Source organism: Pholcus phalangioides, unplaced genomic scaffold (genome assembly GCF_987345545.1).
Source record: "Pholcus phalangioides strain wild (caught in Gottingen) unplaced genomic scaffold, Ppha-v1.0 ptg000017l_1, whole genome shotgun sequence".
NCBI lineage: Eukaryota > Metazoa > Arthropoda > Arachnida > Araneae > Pholcidae > Pholcus > Pholcus phalangioides.
The window spans coordinates 46,088,670-46,110,506 of record NW_028301610.1 but is presented as its reverse complement, the minus strand read 5'-3'; the positions used below and the strand labels follow the sequence as shown (position 1 = coordinate 46,110,506).

Here is a 21,837-nt window from a genome sequence, read left to right as displayed (position 1 = left end):
TGAAATGACGGCCGTGACATAGGATAGCAGGATCAGTCCCTTGAAGTTCAAATATGGGCAGTTGTGTGAAGTAGAGGCTGGTTTAGGTCTCAGAATGCATTTGCCAATCTTTCAAAACTGCTGTCAAAGGTGATTGCTTTTATGATGTTTGTTTCTTCAACATTTATTGATTTGAGCAGAATGTCACAGGCTCTCTTTCTATAGATAAAAAGTAAAAAATTTCTGCTGGATGGGATGGCATGATCTGGCATGAGGGACCTAAGCAACTGCAAATGGCTTCCTATAAATTTAGTATGATGAGTATATGTTTTGATTACAAGGGCATCTAGAACTGGCAATCTATCATTTTCTTGAAATTCTGTGGTAAATCAAACATGAAAATCAACTAAATTAATTTTTGGTGGGAGGCAACAAAAAAAAATTTAGGATTTTTTCTTCCCTTTCCCAGTTTTGCTTAATAAAAGCATCTGGTGTGATCACAATATCTTTTTTATAAGGCCATCTTAAGAGCACCAGGCCAAGTGATTTTTCTGAGGGTCTACCTGGAAAATTCTCAAAAATTTCAACCCGTTCTCACTTTTATGAGGCCCATCTTCTCTTGAGGGCACCTGGGCTGTGCCCAGGTGGGCCCGAAGAGAAGGCGGCACTGCTTCTTTAACTATCAAGCACCCCAAAACAACACAAACAATCATTAGTTAACGTTATTATAATACACATCAAGAAAAATGGAAACAAAAAAAGCAAAGGCAGTGTCTAACACTGCTACAGTTATTATCGTGAAAACATCAACCGTGTATAGTCAATTGAAAAATTAAATTATATATAAAAGTATATAGTTAATATATATAGTTTTAATATAAATTATATTAAAAAGATTTTCTGTATCTGTTTAGCAAATGGGTGGCTTTAGCCAATTTTGGAGTGCTGAATTCAGTAGAAAAATCAGTTTTTCTCTACGATGTCACAATTATGAGATATGCAAATATCACAATAATACACTAATACGATATTTTTCTAATGTTGACTGGTAAAAAAAGTAATATTGACTGACTAAAAAAGACAAAACACTAGAATTTACAGATGTGTCCCTATTAATGTATGTGCAAAAGCACTGAAACTAACAATACATTTGAAAAGTTTGATGTGCTTTTGATTTTTCAAAATAGTATGACTATGTTTTTCTCTATTGAAGTGCATAACCAGTTTCCCTGTTAAAAACAAGCACAAATCGGCCATCATTGAAGGGTTCCAATGACCTTGATAACTTTGTTTCATAGTGAGAATGTCTCTGTGAAAGTGTATTCACGTTATTCATCTCTAAAAGCACCCAGATTTTTTGGGAATAAATCAATGTGAAAGAGTGAAGTTTTAGCGACATCTTGCATCCCATGTTCTTGTTGTCCTCCATTCAACCATGCACTATGGAAACATTGTTATCATTTTTTTTCCTTGTTGCCAAGAAAGCAAGATACAACCATTTAGAAAAGGGACCAAGCAGCTAATTCATTATTTCCCAGCTTGGCGCTGAAGGTTGAATCTTTCAACAGTTTCTGCATCTGAGGTCCCAATGAATTACAGAAATATTTCATTCAAATTGTACCGACCCTCTTAAGGAGAGCTGTTACAAAATTCTTCATTAGGCCAAACTTGATATGAAGTGTAGGTAAAATGTTTTTACGTAGCTCAACCAGTCGAATATTTTTTTGCATATCCTTTCCAATGGTATAATATTCGTCTAGGCCATGGTAGAGATCGGATGTGTTCTTATCACGCTCTGCTTAGCCATAGTTTTAGCCGTGACTGTTACCAAGGGATTATCTGTAGCGTCTGTGTGACATTTTGCGTTTTTGTTCGTTTTCTTCGTTCTTGTGAGTTTTATTTAGCTTGTTTATTTATTAGTTTTTTGGATGAAGCTCTGCAGTAATTTCTTTATATTTCTAGATTGTGTGTTGGATTATTCACTTTAGTTTGATTTTGTCACCGGATTTTTAGAAGGACTGACATTGTAGGATTTTTGAGATAACTGTTTTTCTTCTTTACTCTCAACTATATTTCATTTTCATTCCACTTTTGACAGGTTTTTCACTCGTTTCTTTGTCTATAGTCAATTTCTCTGCCCACACGCTCGTATAGGAGGAAATATCTGGTTCTTTGTTTTCCGCCATTTTGGTGTTTTTCCCACTTCTTTGATGCAATTTCATGGGTTTTACGGGCGTTAGTGTTAATGAACAGTGTATACATTTTTCTGGGTATTCTCAGTAATTTTTTTTTATTTAGGCGTCGTTGTTTTAGCGATATTGAATAGATAATTACCTAATACTAATAAGTATAAATTGTACTTGGTATCTTAATACTTTTAGGGTGTGTTGTATTCCTTAAATATATATATTATATTTCTTCATGATCAAGTGTTGAGCATTTTATTTTACTTAATTTTTTCATACGATCTTTTACATATATTTGTATTGTAATGTATTTTAGGTTATTTTAATTTCCTGTGTTAACATTTCTCATTCTCTTATTTTTTAAGTATTATTATCCAGTTTTTAGCAATAGTGTTAGTATACCTCGACCTCGATTAGCGTTGTGTAGGGCTAGTGATGGGAGGTTTCCCTGATCTCGGGGGATAGCAGCTGATAGTTTCAAGTGTAAGGGTTGTTTGGATAGGGCAAGATTGGATCTTGAGATTGAAGTGCTGCAGGAGAGAGATAGGACTTTGGAGGGGCCCGGGTATAGCAGAGCCACCTGTCATCAAAAAAAGCAATCTCTCCACGAACAACAACAGTTTAGATATTGAATGGGTGGTCAAGGATGAGATAGAGGGTGATAGTGATAGGGATTTATCAGCGATTCTATGGTTAGGAAACTGGGAATCAGGATGTGTATGGATTTTTGGGGTTTTGAGTGCTGTTGTCTTCCTTGGGGGAAGATTGGCAACATTTGAGATGTGGTAAGTAGATGAAAGCTCCCTGAGCGGGTAATCATGTGGGTGGGAACAAATCAGGTAGGAGCAGTTATGCAGCTGCAATCATATTTGTGAGTCTCTGTCAGAGTACTGGGACTTGCTATTATCTGCTTGGGAAGGGGTTCAGATGTGGCAGTGATTCCAGTACTGCCAAGGGGTAGTAGTGTAACGTATTCATGGGCCCCCAGCGTAAAAGTTCGAAATTGTCATTGCATAAAAACAAATTTTTGGATGCTTTTCATCCAATGTTGCCGGCTTGCAATCATATGCAAATGAAATGACCTTGAAGCCAATTAGCTTGTTTAGATACGCGCTGTCAGTTTTCCCTTTAAATACTGGCCATATGTTGTCACGATCGCTCTATTCTAATCACATTTTAACTGATAACTTCTTGTTTGTTAGCTCAGAACGATCGCTGCTATGGTGGTCGAGTGGTCATAGTGACGGACTCACATCGCAAGGACCCGGGTTTGAACCCCACTGTTGCCATAGTGGTGGTCAGCCGAAGTTGGTTTTCTGTGGTTCCAAGCTTCAAGGTGCGAATGCGAGCCGATCTCCCCGTTAAAAGTCTTGCCACAGAGAACAACAGACGTACAAACAGCACAAATGTAATTCAATCATAACACATCACTCACTTCACCCCTGAAATATAGATGGCAGCAATAAAAATTCAAAACAATACTACATATGCATTCAGACTGCTAGGTACACACACACAGTTACACCTCCGGCACAACTCACTAGGTAGTAAATTGCCCATAAATGATGATAGACCTGAGTTGTGCACGGTTGGAAAGAAAGAAAGCTCAGAACGATCAGTTGAGGTTGTTAAACTAAAAAAAATGTCATGCTATAACTTGAATAACTCTTGTTCTATATTTCCCGGCTGGTTCGGTGAAATTGGTTTTATCATGAAAGGTTTCATAATGAAAGTCTAACAGCTTTTACGAGTTTTAAAGGACTGATCAGCTCATTATCGGATCGGCCTGCTCTGGATGATGAAACCCCAAATAGATTATTGGTGAAGGAGTTAGATCTACACAGATTTACTAGTTTCCAAGGACTTTCATCTCTAATCTCTGAGAGATCTTAGCTTGGTGCTAGCTGCCTGTGCGATTTGCTATAAACTCTGGAACTTTGTTCTTCAATTAGCAGTACTAACTCGGATGGATCTGCATCGTGTCTACCCTGGTTTGTGACCGGAAAGGTGATATGTTCAGCAGAACATGGACTTTCCATGGTAAGAGCGAACCATATCTACTAAATTTAAATTTTTGAACTGAAAGAAAAAACTTAAATGTAAAATTGTTATTATCAAAAAATTGAAGGTTAACCTGTTAATGTAAATTTATTCCATTTAGTATAATTTTTTTTTGTAAAGCTTTTGAAGTGATACAAAACAAACTTGTTTATTTCCTGCTTGTTTTCTGCTTTAACTGGATAATTCGAACTGGGCTCATAACCCCATTAAGGGATGTTACTGTAGGGGGGTATAGGAGTAGGATCCACCACTTTAACTTAAGCGTGAAAGACATTTGCTCCTTACTTGGGGTCACGTTCTTGGAGCTTTATGCATTCACCGATAGGTAACTTCATTGGGATGGGATTCACCTAAATAGGCGGGGGTTCTGGGAGGTTTATGATAGGCTTATGTCAGGTTTTTTACTCCCAGACTACACAGACAAGAATGGAAGTTAGTTAATGACAATAATAACAATATCAATGGGGAATTACCCACCTCTGACTAGGATGGCTTCGCAATTGACACTAAATTACGGAGCAAATTAAAATGTTTTCTAATAAATCCCAACAGCTTAGGTAATAAGGATTTTTTAGAAACTATGATAGCTGTGGAGGGCCTGGATCTTATAGCCATTACAGAAACTTGGGCAAACGATGGGGATGAATCATTCGTAACATCTCAGGATACATTTTTTAAGAAATAGATCTGATTGGAAAAGGGGTGGGGTCTTGATATATGTGAAATCATGTTTGAGGGCTAGACAGTATAATGTGGAGAGGAGTGATATTGAAACTATATGAGTAGAACTTGAAAACAAAAGGCATCATAAACTTATTGTAGGGGTTTGTTATAATCCCCCGAATAGGGATCCGAACTACATCGCCGAACTTCATGATGAAATTTCCTACGTGTGTAAGAATAAGAGGGTTGTTCAATAGGGGAGAGAATAGGGGATTTCAATTACCCAGGTATCGATTGATTGAAAACCTTTCAGCTACAGATCAATATGAAAGAGACTTTCTTAAGTTGATGCTCGATAATTTTTTGTTTCATCATCTATCAGAAGCCACTACGGGTACTGCTATTATGAATTTAGTTCTCTCACTAGTGCCAAGGATCATGTTCAATGATGACATGTTCAAGAACATATTTAAGATCACTGGGGAATGATTTTCTTCCAGTGATCATCATGCCATTAGTTTTCTCTGTAACTTTTCTTTGGGTAAGGTTGATAACAAAAGAATGGTTCCTTTTTTCAGAGAACCAACAAAAGGTTAGCAGAGGTTTTCAAAGACCAGTTAGAATTAGTCAGGGTGGTAAATCAATGGGAAGAATTTAGTATGAAGCTGTCCTCTGTTTTGCACGACGTTGTACCCTATGTTCATAAACAGCATGTTTGTACATTGCCCCCCCCCAATGGTTCACATTCGCAGATAGCGTGCATAATCTTTATCTTGAAAAGAAAAGAGAATTCAGACAGTTTAAAAGTGGACGAGGTGACCTGTCACTATTTACTGATAAAAGAAGAGTGTTGAAGAAAGCAATAACAGATAGTAAAAAAGAAGTTTAATCTAGGTTGGCACATAACATTGGCCCTGCCCCAAAATCATTTTTCAGGTATGTCAATAACGGATGTAAGGGACAGTTGGCCCACTCTTGACAATTTAGGCATGTGTAAAGCTTTAAATCACTTTCCTGAGTCAATTTTAAATAGAGAAAATCATATTCAATGTACAGGTGTAGCATGGGGTAATAAAATCCTCAACGATATTCAAGTGGAAGATGTGGAGGTCCTAAATATTGGAAAAAATGTATGTGCAAGCAAAGCACCAGGACCAGATGATATCTATCCTAGAATCCCCAGGGAATGTGCTAATGCATTATTAGAGCCAGTCGCATAGATTTTATAGGAGTGGTGTTGCTGAGGGTATCGTGCTAAGGGATTTCAAGCTTGCTAATGTGGTTTTGACATTTAAAAAGGATAGTAAATAGGCTGTGTCCAATTATCGGCCAGGAAGTTTGACAAGCGCCCTCTCAAAAATTTTGGAAATTATTATCAAAAGGCAATTGGCGGAGTGGGTAGACAAGAATAATGTATTGTCAGATAATCAGCATGGGTTCTGGAAGGGGAAGTCATGTGTAACTAACTTCCTTTGCTTCTATGATCATGTGACTATGGCTCTGGGTAAAGGCAAAAATGTAGATGTGTTTTACCTTGATTTCCAGAAGGCATTCGATTGGGTCCAACATTGTAAACTCTTGAAGACTTTACATGAGATTGGGATTGAGGGCAACTTGCTAAATTAGATAGAATCATAGGCATCACAAGTGGAGTTCCTCAAAGAAGTGTCCTTCACCCCCATACTTTCTCTTTTTATCGATAAACTCGATCAGGGTATCAATAGGACTGTTAACAAATTCGCAGATGATGTGAAACTAATGGGAGTAGTAGGGAATCAAAGCGATAGGGAGTTGCTCCAGACCAATTTAAACAGGATTGGAGCATGACGTTTAGCATTGACAAATGCATGGGCGCTCATTTTGGTTCGAACAACCCCCAGTTCTTTTACAAGTTGTATGGTGTCACTATCCCGGATGCAACTAGAGTCACAGATTTGGGAATTCTCATTGATGAGCGGCTTAGGTTTTCTGAACATTGTTCAGTGGTGGTCAAAAAAGTGAATAGAAAGCTTGGTTTCATTTGCAGAAAGGTCTCATCGCGTTCTCCTAAAGTCATTCTTCCGCTTTTCCAAGGCTTAGTTCATCCTGGATTGGAGTATGCTGTAAGGTTTTGGAGACCATACCTCTAGAGGGACATAGACTTGGTTGAAGGGGTGCAGAGAAGAGCTACAAGTGCCCTGGTTGGCACATGGGGCTTGAGTTATGAAGACAGACTTCATTTTTTGAAGATGTTTGCATTACTCAAAAATTTAGAAAAAGTAGGATGGAGGTGTGGGGTACCCACTTAGACAACATAATCATGGCATAACAAAACAAAATCCCAAAAAAAAATTGAAAAATTAAGAAAAAAACAAATCGTATCACACTATTTCAATATCCTGTAAGATTGACTCAAGTCGAAGCAAAATGACAGAAATGACTTGGCAACAAAAATAATTTTTGGCCAAAATAGAGTACTAGCAACCACAGATGGTTTTTTCTGTCTCCCCTCACAATATATATTACGGTTTTTTTTTGGAGTGTCTTCCACAGTCCAGTCTGTCAACTCTCTTCAACAATGCACACAGCAAATTATGAGGACATGTAAGTTTTTTAAGAATGACGCTCTTTCAAGACCACTTCCAAGAGCACAGTGCAAAATGTGTAAATTACAAGGTCTGATATAAATAGTCAAGGTGGACCAGATAGTTTTACTGCATTGTCCATCCTTTTTTTTAAAGGATTGGTTTCAATTTTAGCGCTCAACGCCAGTGTAATTGTTTTTGACAAACGAAACATTTTCATTCCTAGCTCTGCTCAGCATTGTTAATACTGTTTACGCTGGCCCTAAAAATACAGAAGACAATTGAATGTTATTGGGTATCATCAGAGTCACAAAACCTAGAATACGCCTATGTACCCAACTGCTTTGTTATGCAAACTGTTGTTTCACCTATACACAAAATGTGCACCATAATTTTGAATGCTACTGCCCAAGACCATTAAGTAGTAAATAAAAAAAAAAATTTCAACTAGGCAGAAGTTTTAATGACTACTCTATTTGTTGAAGTAGGATGAGTGAGAGCCCTGTGTTTACATTGGAAGAACGCAGATGTTGGTGATATGAGCAAAGTGTTTGATGATTGTGAATTTTCAATGGGATGGATAGGATGGACCACGAATTATTAAGACGGTGTCAATCAAATGCTTTGACAAGGGACACTAGTATCGATTGGCAAGGGACAATTCCAGGTTGTGGTGTCGCAGGGAAGTTCTCTAATAAAGGTTTTTTTTCACACCGAGCACAACTCAGGTCTATAGACATGTGCAATTTACAACCTAGTGAGTTGTGCTGGAAGTGTAAGTGTGTACGTAACAGTCTGTGCATTTCTAGTGTTGTGTTTGATTTTTCAGTGCTGCCATTTATATTTCAGGAGTGAAGTGTAATGACTGAATACTTGTACTGTTTGTAGGCCTGTTGCTCTCTGTGGCAAGATTTTTTAATGGGGAGATTGGCTCACATTTGCACCTCGAAGTTGGGTACCACAGAAAACCAACTTCAGCTGACCACCACTGTGGTGACGGGACCACTCGACCACCACAGCGGCTCTCTAATAAGGTTTTAACAAATGGGATAGCTTACCCCTACGGGTAGTAAATTCTAACACAATTGACACGTTTGAAATAAATACGATAAACATGTTGGGGTAGATCGAAAAGCTATTCATACTTAGAATAATACCACAAATATTTTTTATGGGCATTGTATATTTTATTATGTATATATATATTGTTTCTATTTAAGGTAATTGTATTTTTAATTGGGTTGCTTTTAGAAATATATGACATCTATATTTGTTATGGGCATGTTTGTTTTTTTTTCAGGCACCTCATTGGAAATTTTGCCTGTTGCAGCCTTGTATTTGTATAATATATCATTAGAAAGAATAATGTTAAAATTCTCCAAAATGGTAATCCACCACCACCACTATGAAGCCAAACAGAGGAGTTATTTGTAATTTAGTGCATTCTGAATTAGATTTGCTGTGTAGTATGTGTGTAATTGTAAAGAGTTTAGAATATAATCACTGTTTTAATTTCACACATGCATTCCAGTGTTCAGCGCAAAATAAAGAAATCAAACAACACAAAAGCCTTATAAAAATACTAAAAACTTCATATGTTAACTCATTTTAAAGGGCAGATTCGGATTCTACACCCAAAAATACATACAATTAAATGCATTGTGTGCCAGATACAAAATGGCTGTTGACCAATGTAATTTGTGGGCAAGAGACTTAAGGCATCACCCTCTATATTTGGGACAGAGCAGAGCGTTGGTTTTGGGTTTGGTTCAGCGTTTTTTGTGTTATTATTTTTGGAATTTTTCGCTTTACGCATTTGTGCCAGATTTTTATAATTCTCTTTGTACTTTGCCCTCATATACTGCGGTTTAAAAAAAAAGGAAATTCTTCAACTTTTTCAAATTTACAGCTTTGTATCTTTGAGTTTTCAAGATAGATTTGAATCTCAGAATGTGATGTAACACATATACTCCTCTTCAAAATGAGATTGGATAATTGGTTTTGATATGTGATCCCGTTTATGGATACATGTCACATCTGAAAAGTCCAAAATCATGGATTCACTTTGCATGCATGCAGCTCACAATATCGGGATGCCACAAATGTTTAAGTGGTACTGGCACAAACTTCCATTTTTCCTTTTTAAAATGAGACCAAGATTTCTTTGCTATGTCTATTTTTCATCAAGTTATTGAAGTTTGAAATTACTTTGACAAAAACCGTGGCTCATTCGGGAGCGATTGCCTCGAACCTGTCACCAATTTTAAGGACATTTTCACGTCAAAATTAAAAGTATATCAACAGTACTCAAAGTTCAAGGAAACACTTTTTTTTATGTTATGCCGAGGTGAACTTGGAAAGAGACGTCTTTTTGCAATCTGGGAAAGTGTGGAACCATATACACCTTCGGAGACCAGACCTTGCTTTATTTCACACACATTGTGGTGTGATGCGCTGGAGTAAAGACTTTAGAAGCCTACCTTAACTGCAGCAAATGGCCGCAGGTGAGACAGTATATATATAGAGAAAGTGAGATAATTTTTTTCTCTCAGCTCAATATATGGAGGAAAGAGACCTTTTCTCCTTTCCTTGATAAATTGGGCTAGGAAAAAATCATCTCACTTAGTGCTTCAAGTTTTCTATCAGCAGGATAGTAGTTATCAGAAAAATATATTTCCTTCCCAATCAAGTTAAAAAAAACAGCTCTCAAAACTTGATATTTTAATTGATTAGTGTAAGGGAGCAACAAACAGTTTTTAATCTCAAAATTACTTTTGGCATCTTACCTAGATAGGCACAGAAATCGGAATCTACAAAATGTATGAGTCGATGCAAATTGAGCAATTGAGTCTTTATACCTTGTTGTTCCATCTCAAAATTTACACCCTTTAAAAAAAATCAGAAAATTTAGATTTCTTGATTGCATCATATAACAAAAAGGTAAAATTTTTGCATGTTTTTCATATGAACAGTTAGAATCAAAAACCAAATCATTTATCCTTGAAAAGCAGATAATGAGCAGTCCAGCTTCACAACATAAATTAGAAAATTTGTATAAAACTAATTCAGAAAAATACTTTTCCTCCTAGAGAAATTACAGGTAGAATACAATTGAAGGGAGAGGAGGAAAAATGGTTTCAGTCCAAAAAATAAAAAACTGAATTAATATTTTTGCAGTTTTTTATAGCTCAGAACCATCTCTTTCGACCTCATAAAAAACCAGAAGCAAAAATACTTTCAGTTTGCTGTAAAAAAAGAAGGTATGGCATATAGGGGAAACAATTATCTTAGTCACTGAGTGCAGAAGGGAAAATAGAGTCCACCACATGTGCATTAGAAAATGAATTTTTGATAAGCATAGAAAGTGATACCAGATTTCTAAAGGAAAACTTTCTTTTTCATCTCCTGAAAAATTTTGTTTAATGGACTGAAACCATTTTTTCCCCCGATTTTTTTATACATGAATTTCATGCCAGTAAAGACATTGCAGAATTCTTTAACAAAGTTTTTGCTAAATGACTAAATTAATGAAAATAAAAAAACAGCCTGTCTTTAAAAGTATACAAATATCTGCACATTTAAATAATGTTTAAAATTTGTACCATTGCCATTAGCATGCTGAGAAATTATTTGTTTATAGTTTCCGGTGGAAACCTGATTTCATGCTCACTCATGTTCAGAAAAAAAATTTCACAAGCTATCTTCTTAATTTTTTGCTAAATCATTAGAATGGAGGTCTTTTATGTGATATACTCTTCATTTGATGTTTGAATGATTTTTTTAATAAATAAGTAGTGAACTTCATTTTTTATACACTGCTCAAAACAATTAGGGGAGCACATGGTTTTAACAAAATTACGCAAAGATGTATACTGATAAGTAACATAAAATGAATCATCCATAATTTAAAGCCTAGCAGGAAACGGATGAAGAAAACTTCATATGCAAATCAAAGTTCATGACGTCAAAAACCAGAAAAAGGAGATAAGGGCAGAAATCGGGATGTTGCAGAAACATCTGTTTTACTGCCGTAACTGTGAAATTCGATTACGCAGTATTTTTTTTTTGAGACAAGGTGACTTGATGTCTCAACAACGTGATTTACCGGAATCCATGGCATGGCGTGTTATAGGCAGACTGGAATCCGGGCAAACACAACGTAGTGTCGCGGAAACTGTTGGAGTCGCCAGAAGTGTTGTTGCAAGGCTGTGGAATTGATTCCAAGAAACAGGAAATGTTAGACGTCGACCAGGGCAAGGTCGGCCACGCGCCACTACAACAACTGATGACCGGTATGTACGGTTAACAGCCCGTCGAAACAGAACAGAGAATGCTCTGTTCAATGGTTGCAATTGGCAACAGGACGAAGTGTCTCCAGCCAAACAGTACGTAATCGGCTTCATGAGGGAGGGCTCTATGCACGTAGGTCAATGGTCTGAATTCCGTTGACCCCACGCCACCGTGCGGCCCGAAGAAGATGGGCTGCTGAACATCGAGATTGGGAGCAACATGATTGGAGCCAAGTGCTGTTTACAGACGAGTCCCGATTCAGTCTGGAGTGTGACACTCGACGTGTTCTGGTATGGAGGGACAGGGGCACTCAAAATAACCCGCATTCGTTGGTGAACGGTCACAATACAGACGAGCTGGTTGGATGGTATGGGGTGGAATCAGCATAGGCGGACGTACGGACCTGCATATCATTCGGAATGGCACTTTGATGGCCCGAAGGTATGCAGACGAGATACTGCGACCTCATGTCATCCCTTACGCTGGAGCCATTGGAGATTCCTTTGTTTTCCAGGATGATAATGCCCGACCGCATAGAGCTCGTCTGGTGGAGAACATGCTTGAAGCTGAAACAATACAGCGTATGGAATGGCCAGCGTGCTCTCCTGACCTGAATCCAATCGAGCATGTTTACGACGCATTGCTGCGCGACCAAGGCCGCCTGTTACTGTCCGAGACTTGCAGATTGCACTTCTTGAGGAGTGGAACAGTATTCCCCAAAGTCTGATCGATAACCTCATCGCATCCATGGCAAACAGGTGTGCAGCAGTCTTAGCTGTTCGAGGAGACCACACGCCCTATTAAAACTCATGCATCATGTCTAAACAGTACTTTTTTTTATCGTTTACATGTAACCAAATTGTTGCCCTAAATCATCTTTTCATGTTTTTTCCATATTTTCAAAGAATTAAAGCTTAATTCCAAATTTTTTTACGTCTTTTTTCTGTATTGCGCATTGATACGCGTGTACTATCCATTGTATGCCAATACGTGGCTGTCTCGCACGGTTTTCTTCCCTTTTTTGCTTGCCCCCCTAATTGTTTTGAGCAGTGTATATAAAATAACAGCTGGGCCAAAGATGTCAAGCATACCTATGTGACATTTTGGTTGCATGTTCAGGGAAACTGATGCATGAAGATTTTTCTCTTCAATTTTTCATCCTTGTGTAGCAATCCAAAATACAAAGAATTATATTTTTCTTCGATATAAATTTTTCCACACTCTAATGTCTCTTTGTAAGTAAAAAATTACAATGTGCCTATTAATAGTCATGCATGTTCTGATGCCACATTTCAGGCATGCATTACAGAGGATGTGCATTACAGCCAATATAAAGTGTTCAAGTACAGTAAATGTCTCTTACAACAAGCACAGCTTATAACAAGAATCTCGCTGTAACAAGTGATTGTCAAATAGCTAATGTTAAAGATCTAAGAAACATTTGGTTATAACAATTCGAAAATTAGAAAACATTTTTGCTATAATATGTCAAAGGAATTCTCAAAAATGCCAGTTTTTCCTTTTTTCAAGAATTGAACACGACTCATATTTTGGCACATGTTCCTCGTAAAAATTACACTCCGAGGTACTTTGAACAAAGAATAGACACAGTAAAGTCTAATTTTTTTAACCCCCTCTTTCAATTTTTGGGTTTCTTCATTATACACATGGGTTATGCGATTTTATTTCGTCTCTTCCAGTCACAGAGAGACCACAGGACCAGACCTAGCAGTTTCAAGTTGCTTCCGAAGGAATGAAAAAATCATGTTAAAATCTTTGATTAGTGAGTAAATTCTGATGAGTCCAACAGTACAGCTGTAGAAAAGTGAACAGTGATATGATAATTGAGAATTTTAATTGTTCATTTGGTTGACTCACTTTGATAATGCGAAATTTTATTCAAAAATATCTTAAAGAATTAACTGTTTTGAAAACAAAAATCAATTTCATGACTAGAGAGTTCTGTTCATTTTTCAAATATTAGAATGAAATACTTTAGAAGACATTTTGAACCCTTTGCATACAAGCAATTGGCAACAAATTTGTATGATCTCTATTTGACAAATCGGCAATATATATGGTAACATTTCCGAAACCTAACCCCATGTTGGAAAAAGGGAAAGAAGGATAAGGAAAAAAAGGAAAGAAAAAAAAAACAGAGTACAATAGTAGAATCGATAAGATATAGTAGGTATAAAGTAGATTTCTCTCTCTTTTCACCCTACCTGTTCTCTTTTGCTCTTATATGTATATACTAGAAAGATACATTATATGTGAAGAAGAAAAATCACTATCTGGGTATAAAGACAAAGATAAAAAATATATAGGGTTACAAAACAAAGATTTGTGATAGTAAGGCGAGAGGAAAGAAAGCAGAGACAATGTACTTGAATTTATTTCACTGGCGTTTATATGCAATAATACATCCTTGATCATAAAGTGATTAAAGCAGATAAAGCAGCAATTTTCCACAATTTTATAACCTGACTGAGCAAAGAGTGGATATTTGCTTACAACACCGTCCATTATAATAACAGTTTTCCCCTGTGATTGTGAAGTGTTATAATGGGCTTTTACTGTATTTACTTCTACTCGTAAAATCTGCTGCAGCTGTAGACAAAGCATAGCTATCTAACCATTTGAGAAGGTATTAGCTGAATGAGAGCATTCTTTTGTCTTTGCCACTAATCAGTAAAAAATCCCTCATCAATATTCAAGAATAATAAAAAAAAGTGTTTGAACAATAAAAAAATAAATTATTGAATAGGCTGTAGCTTTAAATAAGCCGCAGGGACCAAAAAATATATTCCAACACCACATAAGTTGCAATTTTATTACACACAATATTACAATTCTTCCCATTCTAGATGTAGTAAAGGTCATGCTCCTGGCTACATTTTGAACTCTGACATTAAATTAAGGAATAGAGTTAGCTGAATGTATTCTAGCATGTATAAAATACAAGAACAGAATAAAGTAAAACCTATGAAAAAAAATCAAAATACAGAATACAAGAACATTTTGAAAGTTTTTTTTTTTTTAAATTCAAGAACACATACAATTGTATTCATCCAATTAGCAAAGCACCAGAATGTCTCAGGTTCAGTCCTTAAAATTACTAATATAGGTGATAGCAAATCACTCATTCCTTGAACATAGCCTAAGAAATGAAAAATGTAAAATTATAAAATATTGCGAGTGATAAAACAGACTTCATTATTTTAATAATTTGCACAAATATAACTTAAAAAAATGTTATGTATAAATAAAATTGAAATCAAAGTAATCTAACCTAAAACGCCTATGTAATGATACTTAAGGGACCAGAGAGAATCATATTGTTATAGATGGAATCTATTAATACAATGAGAAGTACATTGTGACCAAAGATTAATGTTGTTATATAGGCAATTATTGCTATAGAGGGCATCATTATGTAGGATTTTTCCCTGTATATCAATGTAATCTAAAAAATAAATGATTCACAGTGATTTGTAATGAATTTTTTTTCCTTAAAATTACTAATATAGGTTCTGAATCATATTTTCCCAAACTTTTTCTTCTACTGTCCCCCCCCCCCCATCTCAGAAGAAAAACACCTCCACCACCACCCCCTCCTGAGCAATTCCGTAGGATCCTATATTATATCTGTAGCTATTATTACCCCCCCCCCTTTCCCCATGGGACAACATCTCCCACTTTGGGAAACACTGTTCTAAATCAACATTTGATCTCCACTATGTATTTATGAAAATATTCATCAAGTTTCCTATAACACATCAATTTGTTTTGCAATATAAAAATTCAGCTTAACATTTAAAATTTGTTAAGTCTAAGAATAATATTTTTCTTATGGTTATCTGACACCACAAACCAATATAATATCAAATGGACTGAAATCTTCCAGTCTAGAGACATTGAAATGAGACCAAACTAGAATAACATAATTAACTAGAAAATTTTCTCAACAGAATTAGAGTTGATGTCTGGTAGAAAACAAAAATAAAGTTAAATTATTAAAATTATTGAATACAGATGGACCTTCAGACAAAAAAATACCAAAGAGGGATCAAAACCAGCATATAAAATGCAGTAGGACTTTAATTATAGAAAAACCAAAGTAAGTGGGGTAAAGAAAGTAAAATATCTCATGAAAAGCAGGAAAGAAAGCTCACACACAAAATTAAAAAAGTAGCTTGACATGCAGGCATAATGGTGAAAGTATTTTATTCTTTCTTTTAGCTACAACACTGACGGAATACCTTTCTTGAAATGTTATTGTGGATGGAATTGTTGAATACATTCACCCTCAAATTGTATGTTTACTTTTTCTATCACATCAGCAAATGTATTCCAACATTACTGACACATATATACAGGGTACATAGGTAACGGGGCATATGACATTTTACTAGAGAACCATTGATCCTAGAGGCACATACTTCCAATTAGAAAAAATATCTAAATAACGTGTAATACTCAGATATGTCATTCATGTTGCAAGGAGTTGTATAGTTATAAAAACAAAAATAATAACTTTTTATACAGTCCCAGTGTGCCCAAAAACCCCTAATTAGAATGTCCTTGCCCTGTCTCTACTGATGTCAATTACAACAATTCCACATTTTTAAATGTAATAGTCACTGAGATGCTCGAATTCGAAAAAAGGGAGGAAATTTGGGGGGGAGAAATTGCATTAAATGTGAGTAAAATGATTTTCTTTCATTTAAACTGCACCCTTTGTATTGTTAATTACTGTTACTTAGACCCCCCCTGTGGATTAAGCCTAATTCCTTATCTCTATATTTAATTGACGTCTGCAAATGACACATACATTTGAATTTGTTTATAATGGAGTCTGTTCTGTGAAAAATTTCATGTCTCGTCTTTTATGGTGGTTGTGAGTGTGAGCTCTACTTTTTCTACAGCTATAATCATTTTCAACAATGCTTATAGCACTAAATATGCGAGCCTGGCCAGTTTGCCATCTTTCAGCAAAGTTACCATCATATTATAAAATGCAATTTTTAAAAAAAATCAATCTTCATGCACTGGAACTACAGTTAATGAGTGATTTGTATCATGAACAGAAACTTTGAGCGTTGCTTATTTAGTTTTATGCTATCACAACCAGGGTTGTCAAATTTGCTCCCCGGGTAGATACCCATTCCCCCCCCCCCCTGGGCTGGGTTTTTAGCCTAAAAAACCCGGTTTTTTTTGGGAATATTGTTTGTTTTCGAAGAAAATGTGTTACTTTCAGGTTAAAATTTTAGTTTGAGCTTAGTTTATGTATTCCAAAAATTGCTGCATAGTACAGTGTTTAGAATATGTATATTTTGAAATATTTTTTAATGATTTTTTAGGAACAAAAATGTGATGATAAATAATTTCTTGGAATCACAAACACCCTTTTTATAATTCTTCTACCTTTTTTATGTAAGCATTTAGGTATGAGATAGATCCACATATTAAAATATTTTACAAGAAATCACAAACAGAAAATTGTAACCATGGACCTTCGTTTAAAAAATATACCTGATATATGTGATAAGCATACCTACAGAAATTTATTTATAATACACATTAATTTTTCACACACACAAATCTTTGTATAAATAAATTGAAGCATCTGCGAAGAAGCAAACCAATGTATGTAAACTGAATTTTCATTCAAAAAATATTTACATGTTTTTGCAATACTTTTTTATAAGTTTTATACAGGTACATCAGACTTTCATAACTGAAATATCAAGAGACAAAAATAACATTATTTTATAAAGAAAAGAAAATAACTGTGGGATTCTTGAATTGGACATTGGCAATGAACATCTTCAATTGAAACAGAACAAAAAGTATAGTTTTTCTTATGTGAAAATAACACCTAAGCAGAAAATAAGCCTTAGCTTGATTTTTCGAGATGCTGGTAATATAAGCCCGACCCAGAAAATTTGCCTGTTAAAATCGTCAGCCAGATAAAGGCATTCTGTAGGTCTGTTACTATACATGACAGGTTTCTTGTATAAAGTGAAATTAATATATAATAATGTTATTGACATTTATGTTAAATGATAATTCAAGTTATTCTGTGGTTTTAAGTTCCCAAAAATGGCTAATTTGGACAAGTGGAAAACACCTCCAGAGTAATGAATCCTCAGAATGACTTATCTCCTCCTCTTAGCCAGATCATTTTTTAATTATCACTGCTCCTTTAAAAATATTTCAGAATTTAATTTAATGAAGTACGGATATTCTTTAACAGTGAGGAATTTAAGAAAAAGAGAAGCATGAGACTTTAGCTCCTGAAAGTTTGGGTTCAATTATAAAAAAAAAACCTGTGGTTCTGGTTACATAGCTGAAAGGTTTTATTTTTGACTTATCAGGACACTTTTGGTTACATTTTCTGCAGGGTCTGAAAAATTTGGAGAAAAAAAAAATACAGGCACCATTCTGGTTTATCAGAATTTTCAATATCTCCAAATTCATTTATTTTACCACAAACAATTTTCTTGCTGTAGTTCTGCATACAACTCAAAGTTCAGATATAATTACACTGAAGTGGGTGTGTTTGTGTGTGAAAAATTATTCCCTTACTTATAATCATGGTCAATTTTATTGATCAAATACATAGTTTAACATTCACCAAAAATGTATACTTAGACATAATATAAGATGGACACAAAGGATGTGCATTAGGGTGGGTTGAAAAAAAATATTTTATTTGCAAATCGCTATAGTGCAGAAAAGTAGTCTCCTTTAATAAAAAGAAAAATGACGTAAAAAAAGTTTAAAATCGATTGACATCTTGCATCGTACTTGAAGTTTATGAAAATTGACAAAATTGAACATTTTTCATAAATTTTTTTCATATTACTTAAAATTTGATGATCGATGTGCAAAAGTTTCTTATGCTTATTTTATGGTTCAATAAAGTAAAATAAATTAAAACATCATTGATATTGCAATGTTTATCGGTCACACAATGTGTTCGAAAACCTGGAATTGACCAAATTTTTGCAAGTTTCATTATACAGCTCTTTACATGCTTTGTCAGAACAAAATGACCCAGAATTTATCATGAAGAGGTGGCTGCACATTGAGTTTCACCTACACTCTATCCAATCAACCATTCAAAGTAGGAGAGTGTATGTACTTTACATTATAGTTACCAAAATTGACTAGGATTTACTGGTTTACAGTTTCTTCTATTGTTTCTTTTCCAAGTATTCACGTTTAAAGTCTAACTTTTGCACAATGAAACTTGCAAAAATTTAGTCAATTCCAGTTTTTCGAACACATTGCGCGACCGATAAACACTGAAATATCAATGATGTTTTAATTTATTTTACTTTATTGAACCATAAAATAAGCATGACAAACTTTTGCATGCCGATCGTAAAATTTTAAGTAATATTAAAAAATTAAGAAAAATGTTCAATTTTGTCAATTTTCATAATCTTCAAGTACTATGCGCGACCGGAAGATATCAACTGATCTTAAAATTTTTTGTTGTTTTTCTTCTTATTAAAAGAGGCAACTTTTCCGCACTATAGCAATTTGAAAATGAAACTTCATTTTTTTTCAACCCACCCTGTTGTACATACATGTTTAAGTTACATATTTTGAAGTTGTGGAAAAATAAAATTCAATTTTCCTCCCATTTTGCCCAAAAATCCCGCCTGGGCTATAAGTGAACAATTATTCTCTTATTTTATTATTCCCAATTTTATTAATCAAATACATAGTTTAACATGCACTAAAAATATATATTTAGGCATAATGTAAGATGTACACATGTTTAAATTAGATATTTTGCGGTTGTGGAAAAAGAAAATTTAATTTTCCCCATTTTGCCCAAAAAAACCCGGGTTTTTTTAAAAATCCTGGGTCTTTTACAACCCTGATCACAACTGAGCTATTGGTTTCTCACTTTCATCCACACATGTACTGTGGAATTGTGGATCATATTCTATCTTACAGTCTCCGGTCAGCACAGGAATATGGGGAAATGAGCACATGTGCATTACACTACTCAGAAAATGAACACACATACAAGTGTGACTGTTTACAATACAAACTAGAAGTGGTATTGTAACCACACATATGTTATATGTACTTGAAGCATTTTATTTTAATTCTACTTGGAGAAAACTGGGCTGCTTTTATTACTAAACATAACTTTGAGCAGTTAGCTGACTTTGAGCAGTTAGCTCCACAAGTGGAGCCACCACTTGTGGAAGAGATTGTATGTCCTTGAGAAAGACCATGGAACTGGGGATAAATGGGGACGACACTGAAGAACTAGAGAATGAACATGGCCAGAGTTCACCACAGATGAACTGAAATGAGGAATAATCTTTCACTTCAAATGAGAGTAGATAGATGTGAAAAATGTGTGAATCCATGAAATTTTGTAGAAAAGTCTCACCCAAATAAAGCTGTAGCAGTGTGAGCAATGAACCTGGTCACCAATAATGTAATATTTCTTATTTACGAGAAATCATCAAAAGTAGGCAAAAGCAAGTGCCATTGGATAGGTTCTTTTTTAATGTCACATTAAAAATAATAAGTTTGAAGACACGACACCAGTGAGGCCGTAAATTGTCCTAAACGATAGTTCTCATCTATAACCATTTAGAGTAAAATACAAAGTATAGATGATTGGATACCATGGGGAGGTAATTGGAAAGAAAAGTCACATTCTCCTCTGTAGAGAATTGAACCACCAACTTCACACTTTCTGGACACGTGCTCTAAGCTACAGAGGACAGAAATTTTCTTTCCTAAGAAGACTGTGTTCCTTTGGGCTGAATGGGACTGCTCAATAGACAGCCTCCTAATTCAGTAGCAGCTCAGAAAGTGTGAGGTTGGTAGTTTGATTCCTCACAGAGGAATGTGACTTCTCTTCCCAATTATCTTCACTTGGTATCCTGTTATCTGTACTTCCTGTAATTAGCAGAAAGGTTCATCGTTTCATACTATGTCGTCATCTGGGGCTAATTTTATTGCAAGCTGTTGCTAAGTTAGGAGGCTATCTATTGCACAGTCCCGTTCAGCCCAAAGGAACACTATGTTTTTAGGAAAGAAAATGTCTGTCCTCTGTAGTTTAATGGTACCGCACATGCCCGGAAAGTGTGAGGTTGGTAGTTCGATTCCCCACAGAGGAACGTAGGAATGTAACTTTTCTTTCCAGTTATTTTTGCTGGGTATCCAGTCATCTGCACTTTGTATAATTAGCAGAGAGGTTCATCATTTCGTTCTAGAGTAAGTTAATTTGTAAACACACATTGCTGTATTATATGTTTATTCACGGCATTATTGATTATTTTATTATAAGATTATTGTAATGTGTATTTTTTATTATATTATATTACTGATTGAATGCCGTTTTTATTATTCATTTTTTTGTGAATGAAAAACTGTGGAGCAAATTATCCTAGTTTACATTTCCTATAGAGAAGTTTGATTTGATATACAAGTGATTCTGATTATGAGTGCATTCAAGGATCAAATTAAGCTCATTAACCAAAGCTCCACTGTACCCGAATACATAAATTAGTCTTGAAGATTGTTATTGATGGAGATGATTTTCTCTCATACTCGTATATGAAGGAAAGACTTTTCTGGATATTATACAGAGGTGAACTAGGAAAGAAAACTATACTGGTCTCTGCTAGGAATCAGACCCCAGAGCTCTTGTAAACTGGGTAAGTGAGCTATTCATATACACCACCGGAGACGCAACCATTCATTCTTTATGATGCACATGCTGAAGTAGAGTCTCAGTAGCCCCTCCCTCAATTTCAACAAATGGTGCCCAGGTGGCAGCAGTGGTGAGAATATTTTTTCTCAGCTCTGTATATGAAGGAAAGACTTTTTTCTGAATATTATGCCAAGGTGAACTTGGAAAGAAAGACGCCATAGTCAGCGCCTGTTTATCACATGGGCAAATGGTGATACTTTTGACAGCTGTTTATCGGTATCAGAACTGTGCAAGAAGAAGAATGAGACAATAGATAGATTTCAAAAAGCGGTTTCTGTGACAATTGTTTCACTAAGAGCAGTTCTTTGACGTTTTGATGCATTTTTTGTTTTTC

General features: G+C 35.4%; 1 protein-coding gene across 2 annotated transcripts in view; it reads right to left on the bottom strand.

The window, feature by feature from the left end:
- Positions 1-21,837, bottom strand: part of LOC149073515 (TBC1 domain family member 15-like) — a 196,274-nt gene that overhangs the window by 27,020 nt on the left and 147,417 nt on the right. For both annotated transcript variants that reach the window (XM_089247174.1, XM_089247173.1), the window contains exons 12-13: positions 14,803-14,903; positions 10,240-10,339 (exon numbers count right to left, since the gene is read on the bottom strand). In XM_089247174.1, the coding sequence (XP_089103300.1) occupies positions 10,240-10,339; positions 14,803-14,903 (201 nt within the window). The remainder of the gene's footprint in view (positions 1-10,239; positions 10,340-14,802; positions 14,904-21,837) is intronic.